Here is a 21,894-nt window from a genome sequence, read left to right on the forward strand (position 1 = left end):
AAACCTGTCGGCGAGCCAAAATCGGGGCTGAAATCGTGCAGTCTGAACTCGGCTTAAGTGTGTTTTTTGGATTGTTCTGCTGACGAAATACTGCGGAAATATCTTAGAAATTTCAGTAGACAAAAAAACTTCATAGAAAATTACAAGTGATAGGAGCAAGTCATCTGTCATGGTGCTGCTCTGAATAAGGTCTATTGTTCATCATTCATACTAAACTAGTACTAAATGATTTCATAAACAACTGCAATGTCAAATGATCAGAAAGTAGGCTACCCAATGTTGCCGGTATACTACCTATGTGTACTTTATTTACAACTTACTCATGTTGCCCTTGTCAAATGCTCGGCAGTCAGTCACAGTCCAGTGCTGATATCAGTGTAAACAACAAAGCTGACCAGGTTTATCACCTTTATATTCACCAGTCTTTTATGATTTGTTGCATGTATTTATAATAACTATGGGTTTAGGATTTTTTTGTGGAAAAAGTGGAGAAGATTAGAGCTAGTCTGCTTACATCCCCAGCAGAGTCTGTGATGTCCTCGGCTTGTGTCAGGAGTTTTGAGCTCTTTGAGCAGGCGCCACTGGTGCAAATTAAGGACATCATTATGCGTTTGAAGCCTACATCTGGTGGTTGCAATGTGGTTCCTTTACGTCTTCTTAAGGAGATGGTTGATGCTGTTGTTGGGCAGAGTATTGCTTCTGTTATTAACAGTAGTCTTCATAATAACCTTAAGCAAGTGGTTATTCAGATTTTTAATCCCCGTATCCGCTTACATATATTTATATATAATCTATTTTTAATCTCTATAATAAAAATGTATAATTCAGATTTTGATCTCCATATCCATTTACATATATTATATATATCTTCCAAGGGGTTTTTTCCCTCCTAGGACTTTTTTCCCAGTGCTAGCACGCTGGGTTTTTCACCTAGGGGGTTTTTTCAACCCCTGGGAGTCAGCCGACATTGGCTTAATGTAGCACCATCTTGTATATGTTACATATTACCACGCTTGTTTGTACAGCTTATTTTTAACCACTTCCATTTTTTCTGTGCTTCTAATATGTAAAGCTGCTTTGAAACAATTACCAATTGTAAAAGCGCTATATAAATAAATTTGACTTGACTTGACTTATTCAGCCACTTCTTAAAAAGCCTAATTTAGACCCTCTAGAAATGAAGAATTAACAGCCCATCTCAAAACTACCATGCTTATCAAAGGTTTTAGAGAAGGTGGTTTATTCACAGCTAATGTCATTTTAAGCAAGTTTGAGATCTTAGACAAATTTCAGTCCAGTTAGGGCAGGTCACCGAACTGAGTCTGCACTCTTCAGAGTTGTTAATGACAGATGCAGGTAACACTGCAGCTCCGATTTTATTGGACTTTTTTGGTATTTTGAAACAACTGACCATTTGATTCTGATAAAGCAGTTATCCCATTTGGTTGTAATTCATAGGATGGTTTTAGAGTGGTTCAAGTCTCATATTTCAAATAGATAATTCTCTTTAAATTGACCCTTCGCTGGGAGTTTGATTGACAAGCGATCTAACCAATCATAATGCCGAATCCGCCATTTTGTCCGTCAAAGCAGTCAGGAGTTAGAAGATTAACGTTGTTGGACTTGAACTTGAAAAATTATGTGTGTATGTGTGTATTTACATCTTTATGCGTTTGAAACAACATTCCTTCTCATGTTCATTCATGTTTATTTGATTCTATAAATTAACTAGTAGGAAGAGATGATTGGTTCATGAGCCCCTTGAGCTGAGGCGGTACAGCAATCTGTCACGACACATTAAAAAGCCACAAAACGGTTTTTATTGTTGGAATTTCTTAAAAAATAACACAATTTGAAAGCTGGGACTTTGTTTCATATAAGTAACCTGCTCCGTCTTGTCTGTCGACACGTTCTCAGTGTCCTCTTTGCTCCGCGATGGATTTTTCACTCTGTGTGGTGTGACAGCGCCATGGCTTGTCGGACAAAGCAACAGTAACTAAGGGGGGCGGGTCTTTGCGAAGGGTCAGTTATGGTAACTTTGTTTCAACAACAGTGCCTGTCACTTGTGGGGTTCCTCAGGGTTCTGTTATTGGCCCGATTTTATTTTCTTTGTATATGTTGCCTCTGGGCCCTATTTATAAAAAAAAAAAAAAGGCATGTCTTCCCATTTTGTATGCTGATGATATAGATTTATCTTCCTTTGAGAGTGAGAGAGAACTATGGCTCTTTTTGCATGTCTAGAGGAGGTTAAGAGCTGGATGGCTCACAATCTGGTGTGCGTTTCTCGTACAACGACGTAACTCGCTGCCTCACTACCATAGTACGATGCATCATCGAACATATCAACTAGCTAGTCAAAACTGTTTCCCGAAACCGTATTGTTGCAAACCTGTCGTTCAGCCACATTGTTTAATGATGTCACGCAGGTGGTGGATTAATAACTTCTTTAAATGAATCCATTTGAAATCAAATTAATGCTAGATTTTTTGCTATAAATTACGAACATGACATCTGAGGACTACTTCACGTTTTTCTCAGTTATTTTGCTTTATTTCCAAATTCAATCATAGGCTCGTTCTTACGTACTTGAGGACTTACGCACATGTGCACTCTTCAAAATGACATTTGTATATATTCAAAATAAAACATATACATTGTACATAATGTCAGCTTGCTTATTTTGCTCAAGATAACAATTTAAGTCCACGTCATAAACCTGCTTCTAACCACAGCTCGAGAGCTGCCGTTCCAACCACACAAGTTTGCGAATGTTTGTTTGAACAATGGTTTCAAGAAACACCAAATCGGAACTTGCGATGTTAGTTGGCTAACGATGATTTTGGGAAACGCACCCCTGGTCCAGTTAAACCAAAGTAAAACTGAGATTATGCTTTTCGGCCCCACCAGAGGATGTTTGGGCATGTCCACGTATTTAGGTTCATGGTCAGACTATTGCCATGATCAAATAAGGAACGTAGGCGTTGTATTCGACCCAGAGCTGAAATTTGATAAGAAGAGTAATGCCATCAACTCTTGAGACTCCTTTGAGACTGCATGACAAGTTTACTTACCATACCAACAAACTATTACACCCAACTGTGTCAATACTGAGTCTGAATGTGTATGTTTACCCCCCACACTAGAAAATGATGAAAATGCACAGTCTTGGTTGATCTCTATACCCTGCAGTTTTAAAGGAAGCTGTTCTACTGAAATACACTAATGACAATGCCCTGCAGTCTGAAACTTCCTTGTTTGCAGTCGTCGTCTTGGTGAAGCTTTAGTGACATCACAGGGAAAATAACTACATTTAGGGAGTTAAAAATCAGCACAAAAATCCAGTCAAACTTTTCAAATGAAGCAATATCCAACACCTGGAAACAATTGCTTATAGTTTAAACAGAGAGAAAAAAGAAATGCTCAAGGCTCATTTCACTTAAATCAGTGTTTTTATACAAGAGCCCATTACCATCCTCCAGATACCACAGAATTTGCCTGTTTCTTCAAACTCCCACAGCCCACACAAGTGCAGCTGTCAAATCAAGAGGAAATAATTTGCATTTGTTTAAGGTCTTTCAATGATCTTACATGTTTGTTAGGTGGGTAATATTACGATAGTGCCAAGGCAAGTTGCACAAGACCTGAGATGTGAGCAAATATTTGCCTAGATATGGTCTCCTCATCCCAGATCAGCACATCCCAGCTATGGTAATTAGTGTAAACAAGATTATATTCTTCCTGAAGGGCCATAGAACATCAGGGTTGTACTGGAATTCAGTTTATGATTAGAAGTAGACATGGTTTTGGTCATAAAAGGCACAAACATAATCTTCACAAGTGAAATTCTCTTTGGTATTACTGGGGATGGGGAAACTTTAAAGTCCCCCTGTAGTCAATCATTTTATCCCTTAAAATTTATCTTTGATCACCAAAATTACATTTAATTGACATCACACCCTTGCCTCATTTAGTATATGTGGTTCTATAAATATGCAAATTGGTCCCGTCTCCACCAGTTCAGAGACACCTTTAAGGAGAAAATACTCAGCAATGGTGTTGACTAATAAATTTGCACATGGTTTGTCTTAAAGCATATTAAAAACACCACACAGACATTAGACAAACATTAAAAACTTGATTTTCACCACTTTAAATGAGTTAAAAATCAGTTAAAATGAGTGACTGTCAATGATTAGATATCAAAATATCACACCAAGCAGTTTTAAATTGCACACAAAGTTCATAGTTAATGTGAAGTTGAACAAATGATTCTGTGTGAACTTGAGAACAGACTTCATACATCCACTAAAATCACCAGAACTCAAGTTAAAAGTCATTGAGGCTTCAAAAATGAAGTGAAGCTAGTGAAACAATCCTTTCGGCTCAGGGACAGACATTTGCTTTGATATTTTATCAAATACAATGACATTCAGACATATTTAAGTGCAACTTAAGTGTGCAAATACATTTTGGCACCTGAACTTGTTAAATTGCTATAGTACATTAAATTTAAGGTGTATAACTCTTGAAAATAAAGGTTCCAAAAGAGGGTTTTTGCAGCGATACCATAGAACTATTTTGGGTTTTCCAAATAAGCTTTCAGTGAACGGTTCTTAAAAGAACCAGATTCACTTAGTATGGAGAACATTTTAATAATCGTTTGTGCAAAGGAAAGGTTCCATGAACGTTAAAGGTTCTTAATGGAACATTCATGCCAATAAAGAACTTTTATTTTCAGAATGTAAAACAACTAAAAACACTAATATTCCTATTAGGCCAAATTTTGACTAGGCAATGCTGGCAAGGAATTGAATGCTTCAAGACTGCCAAATCATTTTTGAAGGTAAAAAACAAGCAAGATGTAAAAGGACAATGACTTCTTCTGGGAACTGCATTAACAAAATCACACTGCTCACATATGCTGCATGCAAAACACATGACGACAGAATCATTTGTTTCAGTGTTAATTTAATCATACAAATGTTCAATTATACATACAGGAAAAGGCTTTTTATATTTTCTCTCTTTCACTGTGCTATCATAGGACTCTATGCAAACTCTCCGCTCAGTCATACACCATGCCACAGTGCAGAAAACCCAACAGATCTAACAGGAAAAAAAAAAAAAAAAAGAAATCAGAAAAAAAAGACAACGCAGCAATGAATCAATCACACTTCTCACATGCATAAGCAACACCCCCCACCCCCCTCCCCCCTCCCCAAAACAAAAAAGAGAAAGAAAGAAAAATCCAGAGTGTAATTATAAATCGGAAGGAGACCGTGAAGTATGCAGCGCTTGGGATGAGGACATTCACAAAGAACAGCTCAAAGGAAGACTTGACTGATGAAGCGGCGACATCATCCAATGAGCTGTTTATGGGCCGAGCACTAGGAGAAACGTCAGTGTTGTTCTGTCCTTACGGCAACATGAATGGCGACCAGTTTCAGAACATTAACTTCTTCTATGCTTCAACTGTGAGTGCAACTTTTTGGAATACAGAAGGGACTGTCCTTTAACACACTGCATAGATCATTTGCAATGTAAGAGTGAAGCCACAGTAATTCTAGAAATTTGGACACAATGTCAGTATCCGTTAATGTCGAAATCTTCCAGGTGCATAGAATTAGGGTGAAACAGACAAGAATTGCCTGACGCATTAAATTTAACAGGACATGCTGACACTAATCTCTTTTTTCCTTGACATAAAGGTCAATTTGGACTCATTGATTTGCATACTGCTTGAGGACACCGGGGAATTTGTTTAAACGCTCCTATCTTAGTAAACTGACAAATAAAGAAAAACATTATAGGAGACTGTTAACATTTTATGTTTTATAAATTGCCTATCCATTGCAGCAAAACAGAAAATGGTGAGTAAAACGGCCTTTCAGATATATTTAGCGAGATATAAACATCCAAGAAGCTTTCCATCATACCAAACACAGAGGCACGATTTAAACCAAATAAATTCCACAAAAATTCTTTATGCATTAAAATATTATTTGGAGCTTTCCAGCTCAAAATTTGCCATTTCAACATTTAGCAACATCTCAAGAGAATACAATTTAAAAGATTATTTTTGGTTAAATGCAGGCGCTACCACAGAAAATAATTGGTACCTTAGTAAAACAGAAAAAGAGAAGAAAAAAAAAAGTGTAAAGGGAAATGCCCATACAACAGAAGTAGTGCACTTGCCACATAGACTTCGATTGTAGGCACATACATTTTCAATTCAGAGAGGTACAAATGGTCAATAGAGCACAACTTGCATTTAACCCAGAATATTCCTTTAAAATGAACTCATTCTCACACTTTCCCTCATTAAAACACCCTCAGCTCATTTAAAAAAAGCTTAATACCATCGCAGGTCTAGGTGAACGGCAGAAATGTATGATTGGGAACATAAATCAATGATGTGCTTGTGAACTCTTAGGTCAGTAAACAAGGGAACCAAAGCCACATCTGCTTACTATCAATTCTGATGGATTGTGTCATCACGAGTGGAAACCAACATCAGCACTCAACTCCAGAAAAACATCAATGTAAACAAATATGACAACAGCAACAAGATAGTAAGGGCATCTCTGACAACAGCTATGACTTGACCTGTAGTGGCAGTACAGATGTATACTTCAATATGATGAGACATTATGTGCTCATGTACGCTGTACAGGTTGCTGGGTTTTTTAGTGAATCCAGAGCAGGTTTCAATAGCAATTACAAGTGGCTGGCAAAGGACCATATGAAATCTTTGTTGTTTCTACCAATTACATTTAACCTCCAAGTAGGCACATTGACCTTTCTTTTTTCTTTTTACTTGAAACGGTTCAGTCTTGGTGAAGTTAAAGTCAAAGAACATTGATGAAAAAATTATAAAACTACTTGACAGGCATTAATTCTTCATTCATTTGTTGATGGCTTTTGTGCATGGCTGAAACACTCAGTCGCACACATATTCAGATGACTCTCACAAACCTGTCAAGAACAAACCCCAGTCATATTTCACTGCAAAATCAAAAGGAAGAAATGAGAAATGATACTTTGCATGAAGAAAACAAAGCCTGTTATTAGGACCATTAAGTTTTCCTTCGTTGTGACATTATTTTCATGGTATATAAATCATTTGTTATAATGCAAATATGTTTATATTATTTAAATATTGAAAGTATTTATACATTGTTGTACATTAATAGGTTGTATTTCAATCAGGCTAATTAAAAAAAAAAAACAGTGCAAGTACATTTAAAAGAAATGTAATACAATCATTTAAAGGTGAGAACAATGGGAATCACAGAAATATAATTGTCTGTATTTATTAATGAGAATTTGGTGGAAAATGTGCTTAATTGTCATCAAAATAATGCCATGAAGCAAAATATCTTGCACGTCCTAAAATCAGGCTTTATTTTCTTTAAGCGAAATATGGTTTTCAATTGATTTTGGGGTGATATGACTTGGATTCTCTCGTTCATTCATCCACACGCCCTGCCTCTCTTTCTCTTACGCATTCGTGCACTCACACATCTGAATTTACTGCTGTAATGTGACAATACAGATCAGAAAAAACGGTGTATTTTTCATTATATCTCTTTAGAATTTCTAGCACTCGTCTAAATCTAGCATTCACACATGCGTAACACAGGTGTTGCTTCAATATTGATTTGGAGCCAAACAGATTTGTCCACACATTTATGTGATGTTGTGATGCATCGGGGGAGAGGGAGGGTCACCAAGTCTTTAGAGTAAATCTGTTCCTCCTCTCACTGAACCCCTGAAAAGGGCAAAAGCAGCAGCTCCGATGAGCTACCGGATGGTTTCTGTATCTTAAGACTGTCCAAACGGGAAGGGTCCATTAATGCCCTGGGAATAAACAAAAAGAGTGAGATAAAACTCTGTCAAAACAAGATCAATTGTCATTAAATTTTTTACATTTGCTTAAGAGAAAACAAATGGCACTTGACCGTTGCACAATACTAGGACACTGCTATACAGTTGCTAGGGTGTTTTTAGTGATAAACTCCAAATAAAAAGAGGTCCCTCCAATGTAAGTCAACTATGGGATTCATAATAATATTACCACATAGATTAATATTTAGGGTTATGGGCATAGGTGCAGTTTCCGGAAATGCCAACATTTTCCATTCACTTTAACCAATCAAAAATTCAGGAGCCTCTCTGATTGGTGGTCAACAACCTGACGCAAACGTTTGTGCTTTTTGTTTTTGCACAGTGATAAATTGCATTTTTAAGAAGTCATGACATGAGAAATCATATTTGCCTTGATCTTTTGACATAAAAGAGGTATTTTTACCATTAAAACATCCTGCAAGTTTCAGAGCTTAAATGAAAATTCTGTCATTAATTACTCACCGTCAAGTTGTTCCATACTCGTAAGACCTTCGTTTATCTTCGGAACACAAATTAAGATATTTTTGATGAAATCTGAGGATATCTGATCCACACATAAGCAGCAACTTCATTGCACCTTTTGACATCCAGAAAGCACTAAAAGTAAGTCTCATCACTTCATAACATTAAGGGTGAACCACTGTAGTCTTCTTGACTATTTTAACCATGTTTTCATCTACCTTTCTGAATGTGCAATGATGTTGCTGCCTATGTGTGGATCAGATACCGCCAGATTTCATCAAAAATATCTTAATTTGTGTTACGAAGATGAACAAAGGTCTTACGGGTGTGGAACGACATGAGGGTGAGTAATTAATGACAGAAACACATTTTTGGGTGAACTAACCCTTTAAAACATTGTCATTATAAACAAAGCATTTATTTAATCAAGCTCTAAAAACGGCTCGTTTTGATTTTGGGTGACCTGTGACATCACACGGGCAAAACATTTGCATATGACTGCCTCCAGAGAAAGACACTGACGAACAGCCATAGGTCCGCCCACTGGAGTTCAGTCGCTTAATGGCTGACATTTGCCTACACTGGATGAGAGCGTCACATCAAAAGCAAAAAGAAGCCTTTATAATCACTGACGCTGTCTACACTGGATACAGTATTCTGTATACTGTATTCAACAGGACAAATGGAAGAGTGAAAGAACATTTGCTTTGATGCATCCAGGTTAAACAGGTTTTTTTTTTTTGGGTCTCTATATAGACTTCAGAAGGATCTCAGCGTTGGAAACAAGTGGATGGTTTATTTTAATGGCTTCCCGGATTGTGTCTGAGGATTATGTTTGTTCGGAGCATTTCATTTTATGTACATAGTCTAATGAAGAGTTCACAATGAAACATTTGTTGATAGATGAAGCAGTCAGCTGTATTTGATCTGACAGCAGCTGAATCACAAACAGTAAAGGATTTCATAATGCTTTTTCTGCAAATTATGGTTTTATATGGATAATGTTTTTAAAACACTTAAGTGCAATAGCGAGTGGGCGTTCATACGGTTTCCTATACAATGACGTTAGCCAATCATAACGGTGGGCATTTACTGACAAACCTTAAAAGGAGCCGCCCCTTAAACAGAAGTCATTTCAGACTGAGGGTCGGAATGAAGGTAGAAAATAGTAGTTTTTCGACATGTTGGTTTTTTTTGTGTGAAAAAAAAAAAAAAAAAATCCATGTCATGACCCCTTATTAACTCCAAAATCATCAGGTATATCAGCGTGAGATCGGCTCATGGAAAGAATGCGTTTGTTTTTTGACAACATATTTGCGGTCCGTGTGTTTCTCTTTGCGAGACAAATAATTTTTGAGTAATGAATTCATTAAGTGCACAATTGCATGAAGTTGAAGCCAGCACTAACACCAATTAATTATTGAGTAATGAGCATGGTAAAATGTTTCAAGGGGGCATTTGTTGCGCATGTCTATGTGTCACCTTGCTTAGCCCAGTTATCATTTGCTCATGGGGAAAAAAAGGTGAATAAAGATGTGTTTACATTTGGTTTGTAATGTAATTGCACACAAAACTTGTTTCTTTTCACTGGGAAACATAAATCGGCACCTATGGTTAAAGTCCCCATGAACCGCAAGTTGCAACCGACTTTACTAAAAACTTTACACGGATTAATCGTTCACCTCAAGACTAGTAATGTGTGCTAACAAAGTAAATAGGGTCAATTTTGATTTCATGACACCTTTAAGGGTTTGTTTAAATATGATGAGCAATGTATGAGTTATGACCGAGTTTTACACAAATATTTGACCCTCTGGTTGTTGTTAAAGGGATAGATCACCAACAAATGAAAATTCTGTCATCATTTACTCACCTTCAAGTTGTTCCAAACCTACATGAATTTATTTCATCTGCAGAACACAAAAGATGATATTTTGAAGAAAGCAGGTAACCAAACAGTTGATGGACCCCATTCACTTCTATAGTATGGGAGAGAAAAAAATACTATGGAAGTCAATGTGGACCATTAACTGTTTGGTTACTGACATTCTTCAAAATATCTTCTTTGTGTTCAGCAGAAGAAAGAAACTCAAAGGTTTGGAACAATTTGACGGCGAGAAAATTATGACAATTTTCATTTTGGGTGAACTATCCCTTTAAAGGCAAATAGTCTAACTCAAAAATCAATACTAGATTTCCAACATTACACTGGGAATATATTTATACTATGGGTTGGTTTGGTTGTTAGTAATTTGTGAGATTTCAACTGTAACATATTTCACTGGTTAATGACATTTCTGCATCAGCTCACATGCTTGTCTGGAACTCCATCTTGTGGCTGAGAGGCAAAGTTTTACCCCCTCAAGGGCCAATTAAACAGCCTCTCATTCACAGATGTCAACCCTGCAGTTAACACATCAAGGCCAAATTCAGAACAAAAAGCTTCTACATGGGGCAGGGAGACAAAAGCATTCAATATTTTCAGCCTAATGACATTTGATATACATCTCAAAATAAATTTATGAAATGGTTTAAAGAGTGGTTTTTTTTTAAACTAGGGAACAAACCAAATAGCCATTAATAGCAAGCAGATTCAATACACAAAATGTGAATATTAGGTTAAAATAAGCAGTGCATGTTTTTCCAGATTTCACTAAATGAACACTGGATTAGTAATATTAATTCATTTGAATTTATATGCACCAATATAATACAAAAATCAAAGCAATATTTACCTACATATTATATTTTTAAAAAAATAATGCGTAATGAACATTTGAGTGAATCAGAGTTATAATATTCATTGAAATGAACAGCTTAAATGGATTCACAGACATTAATCAAATTGATCAACTCTAACACTCTGTTTTTAAAACCCAGACAGTATTAAAACAGTCACAAGACATGCAAAATTAGTCTAATGACAGCTTTTACTTAATGGGCACTAAAACCACTGGTAGCAATAAGATCGCAAATATATCATGAATATTTCCCAGTGCTACTTCAACATATGATTTTCTTTCACAAGGACAGCTGCTCCGTTGTTTTAAAGACCTTTAGGTGTGTCTGAAAACAATCTCTTTGTATGGTGCTAATCATCCACACAGGTCACAAGTCAGCAGTAATGTCAGCAGAGAGCCAATCAGTACTTTCTGGCTATCTGGATGGAAATTTAGTACAGGTTTTTCCAGTATTCCAAGGAAAACGTACCAGAATATGCTGTTGGTCGGGTCAGGAACTATTTCAACAATTCTTAATCAAAACTTGCTGCATAATTACTCAAATGTTCATGCTGTTGCATTATTCACTTAATCATATAATAAAATAAATATTGCTATTTATATTGGTGCATATAAAAGAAAACTACAACAGTCAAATTAAGTTACTACATTAAACATATGCTTGGCTACAATGAGTGTTTAGTCAAAATAATTGAAGAAAAAAAAATTCAACCACAAAAATTCAACATCACCCTTTCAGGGCATTTCAAAGCAACTACATAAACAGAATAAAGATACAAATTAAATCGTCAAAAGGCTGAAACTGTTTTAGCTGTATCTCCCGGCTTCAGTATCACATGTGTGCGGAATGAGGAAAGGTGTAACCAAACACGGTGAATCATCACAATGTGCTTTTCTTTGGTTAGATGTCACAAAACAGGGCAGGGAACAGAAAGGTGACGCGCTGTTGTTAAGTGACCTTCTGTGCTAATAGATCAGATGGCGGTCAGCACATTGAGAGCTTTCCAGTACAGACTTTTGGCATGAAAGGAAGATTTTGGGAGGGTGTCAAAAAACCTGCTGAGTGTTTCATCTTGGTTTTCAAACTGAATCTTGTGCTGTATGCATTGTGACCTATTAACTTACCTTTAGGAAAAAGCTCCTCATTTTATGAACATTTATATCAGGTTCACAGCATTAGACTGTTGAGCTTGTACTCATCAGGTTAGTCAACAGTATTTGAAATCACTCATCATTCTGACAGCTGGGTGATAAACTGAACATTCATAATATATTTGCAACGATTTTGTTGCCAATATACACAGCTATTTAAAAGGTTTGGGATCAGTATGATTTTTAAAATACTTTTTAACAAAAAGTCTCTTAAGTCTCACTAAGGCAGCATTTATTTGATCAACAATACAGTAAAAAAAACAGTAATATTGTGAAATATTATTACAGTTTAAAATAACTTTTCTACTTCAATATATTTTAAAATGTAATTTATTACCGTGATCAAAGCTGAATTTTCAGCATCATTACTCCAGTCATCAATGTCACAATCTTTCAGAAATCATTCTAATATGCTGATTTGCTGCTCAAGAAACGTTTCTGATTATTATCAATGTTGAAAACAGTTGTGCTGCTTCCTATTTTTGTAGAAACCGCGATACATTTTTTATTTATGATTCTTTGATGCATACACTGTGTGCAGAATTATTAGGCAAGTTGATTTTCTGATCATATTTTTTTTCCAAGCACATTTTACCAATTCCAATCCACATCAATCTTAATAACTACTATTAATATTGTTTTTAATTATTTATAAGTGATATATAATTGTTCATGAAGGCTGGAAATGAAAAATGCCCTATATTCAGGTGTGCAGAATTATTAGGCAGGGTTTCTTTTACAGATAAAATGAGCCAAAAAAGAGATTTAACTGAGACATAAAAGTCAAAAATTATTAAATACTCATGAGAAGGACGCAATACTAATGTAATACTAGAAATTACAAAGTTAAAGCATGACCATTGGACAGTGAAATGCTCATTGGGTCAGCGGGGTCATACAAAAACAGCTGGAGAAGAAAAGACACGTTAACTGCAAAATAATTACGAATTAAGGTGAAGAATTAAGTGTGAAACCATCAGGAACCCTTTAGTCTCCAGTGCCACCATTTCCCAGTACTGAAACCTACCTGGAGTCTTCAGAAGTGTGAGGTGTCAGGATCTCAGAGACTTAGGTTAGGTGAAGAATCCTAAAAAAATGACCTGCTCTTAATAAGAATCACAAGCTGAAGTGTTATAAAGTACATGAAGACTGGGTTTTTATAGGCCTTATAGACAGACAGCTTGAGAGTGACTCCTGAAGGACCAGCACCACATCCTCTTGTACCACTGTTTGAAGAATTTATCTTCCAGAATCTGGCAGTAAGGTGTGGGAGTTCACTTTTAGTCCATCTCTTATCCTGAAATGTCCATCTTGCAGAGATGGACTAAATGATTTCCAAAACTTACTGCCAGATTCTGGAAGATAAATTCTTCAAACAGTGGTACAAGAGGATGTGGTGCTGGTCCTTCAGGAGTCACTCTCAAGCTGTCTGTCTATAAGGCCTATAAAAACCCAGTCTTCATGTACTTTATAACACTTCAGCTTGTGATTCTTATTAAGAGCGGGTCATTTTTTAGGATTCTTCACCTAACCTAAGTCTCTGAGATCCTGACACCTCACACTTCTGAAGACTCCAGGTAGGTTTCAGTACTGGGAAATGGTGGCGCTGGAGAGTAAAGGGTTCCTGATGGTTTCACACTTAATTCTTCACCTTAATTCTTAATTATTTTGCAGTTAACGTGTCTTTTCTTCTCCAGCTGTTTTTGTATGACCCAGCTGACCCAATGAGCATTTCACTGTCCAATGGTCATGCTTTAACTTTGTAATTTCTAGTATTACATTAGTATTGCGTCCTTCTCATGAGTATTTAATAATTTTTGACTTTTATGTCTCAGTTAAATCTCTTTTTTGGCTCATTTTATCTGTAAAAGAAACCCTGCCTAATAATTCTGCACACCTGAATATAGGGCATTCTTCATTTCCAGCCTTCATGAACAATTATATATCACTTATAAATGATTAAAAACAATATTAATAGTAGTTATTAAGATTGATGTGGATTGGAATTGGTAAAATGTGCTTGGAAATAAAATATGATCAGAAAATCAACTTGCCTAATAATTCTGCACACAGTGTAGAAAGCTCAAAAGAACAGAATTAATTTGAAATAGAAATCTTTATATATTATAAGTGTATTTACTATTAATTTTGATCAGTTAATGGGTCTTTGCTGAATAAGTGTATCAATTTATTTCAAAAAGAAAAATCTTACTGACCCCAAATATTTGAATGGTACTATAAATATAAGCATCGCTGTAAATATTTTAATCATTTTAACTGGCGAATGACTGTAAAGATCATAGCATTAGACTAATTTAAAAATCTCTCCTTCTTGGGACTCAGGAGTGCATTAAGAGGGATTTAATTTATTTTTATTGCCATTTCAGCAAAGATTAAATTCATGGCAAGAATTTAAAAAAATGTTACCACATTGCAATAATGAGAGATTATTAATAGCACCCCTGTTAAACAATAGGAGTAAAAATGCCAGTAAAGTTCATAACAGTCAGTCGGTTCGAAAACCATCACCCAGCCGTATTCACACCCCATTATCATGCTAATCTTCATTCAACTCAATGAAACACTACAAATGGCAAACATACCTGGCTGTAAGTCACTACTGATAAGTTGTTTTGGAGACCATTTGGTGTAATATTTACAGAGCTGTGATTGAGTCCATTTTGATCTTGCTGAATGGAGTCCAGTGGGGCCTCCCAGGGGCCCCCGGGGTCTTTTAGATTATCCTCATTGGTGTCCTGCTTGTTCTTCTGTGGTGAGGCGAAAGGGTTGAAGCCTCCCTCCACACTGCGGTGTGGCTGCGTGTTGAACTCCGTCTCAAAGGAGGATAACTGCTGTGTGACGCCCAGCAGGCCTCCCTCTTCCACACTCAAGATCACCCAGATCACATCTGCAAAACAAGGGGAGTGAGGTGAGCCACGCATCCTTCAGGTCACCAAAGTTGGTTGTAGAAACTCAGAACTTGCAAAACTAATGCTCTGAATAACATGATAGGAGACATTTTATTTCATGACAAAGATATACATTGATATAAGGGATAATTGTCTGCAAGTTGTGCATTAAATGATTTTAATGCACGAAGTGGAGGCAAAGAACCAATTGACATGGAGCAGAGTGCATTCAAATCTTTTAATGCACAGCTAGCCATGGATTATCCCACTTATACCATGTTTGCAGCATGAAATTTGACTGGAAGGGTTAAAATGGCGGTTATTTTCGTCAGCTACGACTTGTTAGATACAGAGATTAAGTAGTGCAGTAAGGTTACACTTATTTGATTGACTTATAACATTGAATTGAATGAATTAGTCTATGGAGTGAGAAAGGGAGAGAGATGTGCATGTGAATTACCTGTATCTGTTCAGCATCTCTCAAGCAATGAAGTTGTAAGTTGAATTACTTCAAAAACAGCAACGTTACCACCTTCTTGCTAAGCAGTATAATGTAGCGATTCAGTAGCGGAGTTAATTTATTAATAAAAGTCACGGGGCACACCTTCCAGCCAATCAGAATTGAGTATTCAGACAGACCATGGTATAAATCACAATATACACAACAAAAATTTGCTGTAGAAACAATTTTCACTCAGAAATTGCTAAAAAATTTCACAATTAATTACAAAGAAATGGCAAGAAACATTGAATTAAATGTGAAATTTTTAAGGAGATGAAATAGAATTTTCTTGTAAAACGTGCTCCAATAATCTTTGAGAAATAATGTAGTAACAGTGTAGTTATTTTTGTAATTAAAAATAAGAATGAAGCAAATTACAAAAAAATAGGACAAATACAATAAAACAAAGATACAAATTAAAGTTCTTCATGAACAGTAGGTTTATTTAACAACTGAATGATTAAATGTAAAAATAAAACACTGCATAGTCTTCACTGTATAAATTACATATAAATTAATCCTGGTAAAAGCTACAAAAGTTACACAGACAGCAGCAGCATATTAGTCACTTTAAGACAGAACGCACAGATCCAATATACTGATACACATGCGTTTCCTTTGTCAAATTCTTACATTCAATTAAGACAAAACTGACAGTGTTTACAATGATACTCGCCAAGATGGGTATTTTGGTATATATTTGTGTGCATTTCTCTGGTCAAAACACGAAAGAGAACTCAAATCGGTATTAGTGCAAACTGAGTTTTCTTTGCATCCTCTTGCACTTGAATGGTTTAATTGGAAAGACATAAAAACAGTAAGCAGAAAGAAAATCATATGAGGATGACTAAATGACCAGTGTTTTCATTTTTTGGGGAACTATCCCTTTAAAATTGTCATTGTATAACATTTCACATAATTTAAAAAAAAAAATAGTTGTTTCTTTAGCTCATTGTTGTGAAAACATTAACTGTTACTTTTATCGTTTGCGTCTCACCTCCGTAGAATAGTCCGGTGGCTGTGCACATTCTCCACTGACCCTGATACATGCCAGGAACGGCTGGACTGCGCATCTGCACACTCACGTCTGAGATCTCCTGCGGATCCAGAGACCGCACCATCACCATGTTCACATGACCAAACTGATCCCCGCCAACATACTTCAGACACACACCTGGGGGCCACGACTCTGTACCTGCAATGCACAAAGACAGGAATGACTTTAGGATTTAATTTGAGGTGGCTAGATTAGCAATGCATAAAGAAGCAAAAGTATTCATGATGTGTTAAAGTTTTTGCTCACCCAAAAATGAAGATTCTGTCATTAATTACTCACTCTCATGTCATTTTACACCTGTAAGACTTTCGTTCATCTTCAGAACACAAATGAAGATCTTTTTAATGAAATATGAGACCTTTCTGTCCCTCCATAGACAGCCTACGCAACTACCACTTTCAAGCCACAGAAAGGTAGTAAAGACATTATAAAATTAATCCATGTGACTCCAGTGGTTTAACCTCAATTTTATGAAGTGATGCAAGTGCTTTGTTTGTGCAAAAAAAAAAACGTCCGGCAAAGATTAACATTTTGTAAAAAAAGTGGTAAATTGTGGGGGTTTTTTTTGCACAAACAAACAATCAAGTCTTATGGGTTTGATGACATGTAATTAATGACAGAATTTTAATTTTTGGGTCAACTAAGCCTGTAATGGTGCTTTTCCACTGCGTGGAACAACTCAGCTCAACTCGGTTCGGTTCAGTTCGGTATGGCTCGCTTACTTTCGGTTTGCTTTTCCACTGCAGTTTAGTTCAAAATGGGTGGGATTATAGACTGATCGTTATATTTGCACCACCTTTACTCTCGTGGATCAACTCCTCGGCTACCAACAAGTCACCTCGTGTACTGACCATAACACAGCCATTTCTTTTATCAAGTTCTGTGCGATGGTCGTTTAAAGCAAGTCATTTAAAAAAAGTTGCATGAACAAATGATACTGTGGTGGGTGTTGCTGACTATTTAAATCTAGCGTGTTTGGCGTCTCCTGTTTCAAAATCCAGTGACGCTGGTAGTGACGATTCTCTTTGACCAATCAGTGATCTGCAGTGTTTACACGTCACATATAGTATCAGTTCAGCTCGCTTGGAACCTCCTTCGAGGTTGTACTATTAAAGCAAGCTGTACCGAGCCATCCCATGCAGTGGAAAAGTGCCAAAAAGTGATCCGTACCAAGCCGTACCATGCAGTGGAAAAGCGCCTTAAGTAAAAAGTAAAAATAAACCTATCAAATTAAGCAATATAAACAAGAAATAAAAGAAAATGGCGGCAATAAATAAATCACAGTTAATCATGGTTTATTACAGTGCAAAACGACCATTAAACACACAAGGAAAAACAAACATTTCTTTTGGACATATGTTACATTACAATTCCACTATAAAAGGAATATTTAAAGGGTTAGTTCACCCAAAAATGAAAATTCTGTCATTAATTATTCACTCTCATGTCATTCCACACTCATAAGACCTTCGTTCATCTTCGGAACACAAATTAAGCTATTTTTGATGAAATTCGAGAGCTTTTTGACCACTTTCAAGGCCCAGAAAGGTAGTAAAGACATTGTTAAAATAGTCCACGTGACTACAGTGGTTCAACCTTAATTTTATGAAGCAACGACTGTGTGCAAAAATCAAACAAAAATAACGACTTTATTCAACAATTTCATCTCTTTCCTGTCATTCTCCTACGCTGTTTTATGTTGTATAGTCAGTGCAGGCTTCTGTGTTCTACTTCATCCTATGTCAGCATCACATGTGTGCTCACGTGAACAGCATCAACCAATACTGAGCTGGCATTCGGATGTAAAACGAAAACGCTGCACTGCCTTCACTACATGAACAGCGTAGGAGACTGACATGGAAGAGAAGAAATTGCTAAATAAAGTTGTTATTTTTGTTTGGCTCTTGCACTCAAAAAGTATTCTCACCACTTCAAACCACTGTAGTCACATGAACTATTTTAACGATCTCTTTACTACCTTTCTAGGCCTTAAATGTGGTAAATATGTCTATCGGAGGCCGGAAAGCTCACAGATTTCATCAAAAATATCTTAATTTGTGTTCCGAAGTTGAACGAAGGTTTTTTTTGACATGAGGTTGAGTAATTAATCTCAGAATTTTCATTTTGGGGTAAACTAAGCCTTTAAGGTAAATGTGTGATTTCTGTGCATGCATGCAAATAACAACATTGGTGTAAGATTGGGTCATTCATCCTGTTCAACCAGAACAAAACAAAAAACCCTCAAACCTGTGTTCTGTATCCTCCATGTTTTTGTGAACTGTGTGTCAGGAGGAACAGATTCCCCCTCTCCAATCGTCACATCTTCCACAAAAGACATTGACGGCGTGTTGATATTTGGACTCTCAAAGTCATAATATGCACCAATAGCTGCTTGAAGGTTCCTGATAAGACACAAATACAGACATATCAACATGGGAGATTTAATCACAGTTTTATTACCAAGAGGAAAACGACATGCATATAGTTAAACATATGTAAAGTGGCTCGAATTTAAAGTCATGTTCAAAACAAAAGAAGGGAGGGACAAACTTGTGCTGGCCTGTGTGTAAGACCTCTGATGAAAGTACACTCGTGCATTACGTAACTCTGAGGAAAACTTTACAATAGCCTATCCATGTCAACAAACAACAAGTTTACGTAAAAAAAGCAACATAGAAACATTAATGAACACAAATTAAATATAAGATATCACTATCGTTAAACCAAACGGTATTTTTTAAGAGTCGTGACTGAGCAACATTAAACAATGTCTGTGGCTCAAAACATAGCGAGACCCCTACTACTTAGACATCTTTTTGAATGCACTACCCAAGTCAGCAGCATTTCAGGTCAGAAAAAAAAACAAAGAATGCTGCTTAGATAGGGAACTCACGAGGGTTTGAAACACAACCACTATGGTAGCGAGCTACTAGCACATACAAGCTACATGTTTGACAACTGACATAAATGAAACAAAACACATTATTTAAGAACATGTTTGAGAAAATGCATTTTTAAGAGGCTAAATGTCTAAAATATTACTTCTACAGTTCATATGAGCCGAAATGTTACATTTGTTGTCTTTGTAAACAGTCAATTAGCTATTAGCTTGTTGTCTTTTTCGCTTTAGCTTTATTTAAACTCCACTGGGCTCATGACAACTGTCCTCGCGAATCTATTTTTGACATGTAAGGGGTTTTAAAGCAAGAAACCGCAGTGGTAAACTCTTTATGTTCAGTTCAGCTTTAGGCCGCGGCCGAGTCCCCGGACTCACCAGTTGGTCATGTCCAGGAAGAAGGCGCAGCCAGCCGGGTTGAGCTGAAAACCCAGCAGCCTCTGAAACTCCGAGATGAGGACATCTTTATCCGTTGTGCCCATGCAGCTGAATTTTTGCATGAGCTCCGGATCCAGGTCTATGTCCATGCCCTCCATGAGCATGCGGCTGTCCCGGGGATAAGTTTTAATTGAGTCCGAGGCCTTCTCCAGTCATAACAAGCGACCCGATAACAAGCAGAGTACGCATGGCTGCGGGCGGGGCGTGACGTAACGCACGACGTAACTATGGTGCGGGGGAACGTCAGCTGTTGCTATTCGACTGCGGCGTGTCGTAATCCGGAGCATTCATACAAACCAGTAGGCCTGCCATGGTAGCATAAAGGTAAAATATACAACGATATTAAATTATTGCCAAATGTAATTTTCATCGTATTCACACGGTGCGCAAAGGTTGTCTTCTTCAAAAAATATGTCCAACAAGTCATGGTACATACCCAATAAATATCAAACAACTAGAAAAAAAAAAAACTATCGCCATGTTTTTGGACATGGTTTTATTTGTGCACTCTTTATTCTGTGTGAATAATAAACTGTGATCTAAAATAACTTTCCAATTATGCAGTTAAGAAATCCAATGCACATTTTTAATTAAAGAGGGCCTATTATGCCCCTTTTCACAAGATGTAATATAAGTCTCTGGTGTCCCCAGAATGTGTCTGAAGTTTCAGCTTAGATCATTTATTATAGCATGTCAAATTTGCCCCTATTTGGGTGTGAGCAAAAACACGCTGTTTTTGTGTGTGTCCCTTTAAATGCAAATGAGCTGCTGCTCCCCGCCCCCTTTCCAGAAGAGGGCGGAGCTTTAACAGCTCGCGCTTCGGTTGCTCAACAACAACAAAGCTGGAGAATCTCACGCAGCCAAAATGAGGATTGTCAGTGTTGGTGTTCAGCTTTACATTGTTCAAAGCGGAGTCGACACTGATGGAGAGACTCAGGAAGAAGTTACAACTTTTAGAATGAAACTGGATGTTTCTGAATGGTTAGTGGATAAATATATGTAGTTGCTGTGGAGTTGATTCAACTCATCGACTAGCATGTGCCATCATGTTAATCTTTTTTTTGCCAAACAGAGCCATACACACCAGGCTAAAGTTTATGATTGCTATCAAATGCTGATTCAAAAATAGTGTTCTGTGCAGCCAACGACAGAACAGTTAGCATGCTTTGCTCAAACTTTTCCATAATGTTAGAGCTGGTACACCGTTGTCGCTTGTGAAAACAAAATGGCGGCACCGTTTGTGGAAGCGTGCAGATTAAAGTGTTAGTTCACCGAAAAATGAAAATAATGTCATTTATTACACACCCTCATGTCGTTCTACACCGTAAGACCTTCGTTCATCTTCGGAACACAAATTAAGATATTTTTGATGAAATCCGATGGCTCAGCGAGGCCTGCATAGACAGCAATGGTACTTCCTCTCTCAAGATCCATAAAGGTACTAAAAAGATATTTAAATCAGTTCATGTGATTCAGTGGTTCTATCTTAAAGCGACAAAAATATTTTTTGTGCGCCAAAACAAAACAAAATAGACTTTTTTACAATATCTAGTGATGGGCAATTTCAAAACACTGCTTTGGAGCAGTGTATCAAACCACCAAACTGCTGAAATCACGTGACTTTGGCGCTCCGAACCACTGATTTGATCCGTAAAGCTCAGAAGCTTCAAGAAGCAGTGTTTTGAAATCGAATCGGCCATCACTAGATATTGTTAAAAAGTCGTTATTTTGGTTTTTTTTGGCACACAAAAAATATTCTCATCGCTTTATAATATTAAAGTAGAACTACCGAACTCACATGAACTGATTTAAATATGTTTTTAGTACCT

The 21,894-nt window shown here is 36.8% G+C and overlaps 1 protein-coding gene across 1 annotated transcript; it reads right to left on the reverse strand.

Moving 5' to 3' along the window:
* Nucleotides 1-5,206: 5,206 nt before the first annotated feature.
* ilrun (inflammation and lipid regulator with UBA-like and NBR1-like domains) lies at nt 5,207-20,266 on the reverse strand. Its single transcript, XM_067373471.1, has 5 exons — nt 20,006-20,266; nt 18,979-19,133; nt 16,672-16,869; nt 14,867-15,171; nt 5,207-7,860 (listed from the first exon to the last, which is right to left on the reverse strand). The coding sequence occupies exons 1-5, from the start codon at nt 20,167-20,169 to the stop codon at nt 7,825-7,827; spliced, it is 858 nt and encodes a 285-aa protein (XP_067229572.1). The 5' UTR covers nt 20,170-20,266; the 3' UTR covers nt 5,207-7,824.
* Nucleotides 20,267-21,894: the final 1,628 nt, after the last annotated feature.

Source organism: Chanodichthys erythropterus, chromosome 21 (genome assembly GCF_024489055.1).
Source record: "Chanodichthys erythropterus isolate Z2021 chromosome 21, ASM2448905v1, whole genome shotgun sequence".
NCBI lineage: Eukaryota > Metazoa > Chordata > Actinopteri > Cypriniformes > Xenocyprididae > Chanodichthys > Chanodichthys erythropterus.

Coding starts and splice junctions, on each gene's coding strand:
- ilrun (XM_067373471.1), bottom strand. CDS start 20,169: ATGCTCATGGAGGGCATGGACATAGACCTGGATCCGGAGCTCATGCAA. Junction 15,172..16,671: donor CACCGGACTATTCTACGGAG/GTGAGACGCAAA, acceptor CTTGTTTTGCAG/ATGTGATCTGGGTGATCTTG. Junction 7,861..14,866: donor CAGTAGTGACTTACAGCCAG/GTATGTTTGCCA, acceptor GTTTATTCCCAG/GGCATTAATGGACCCTTCCC.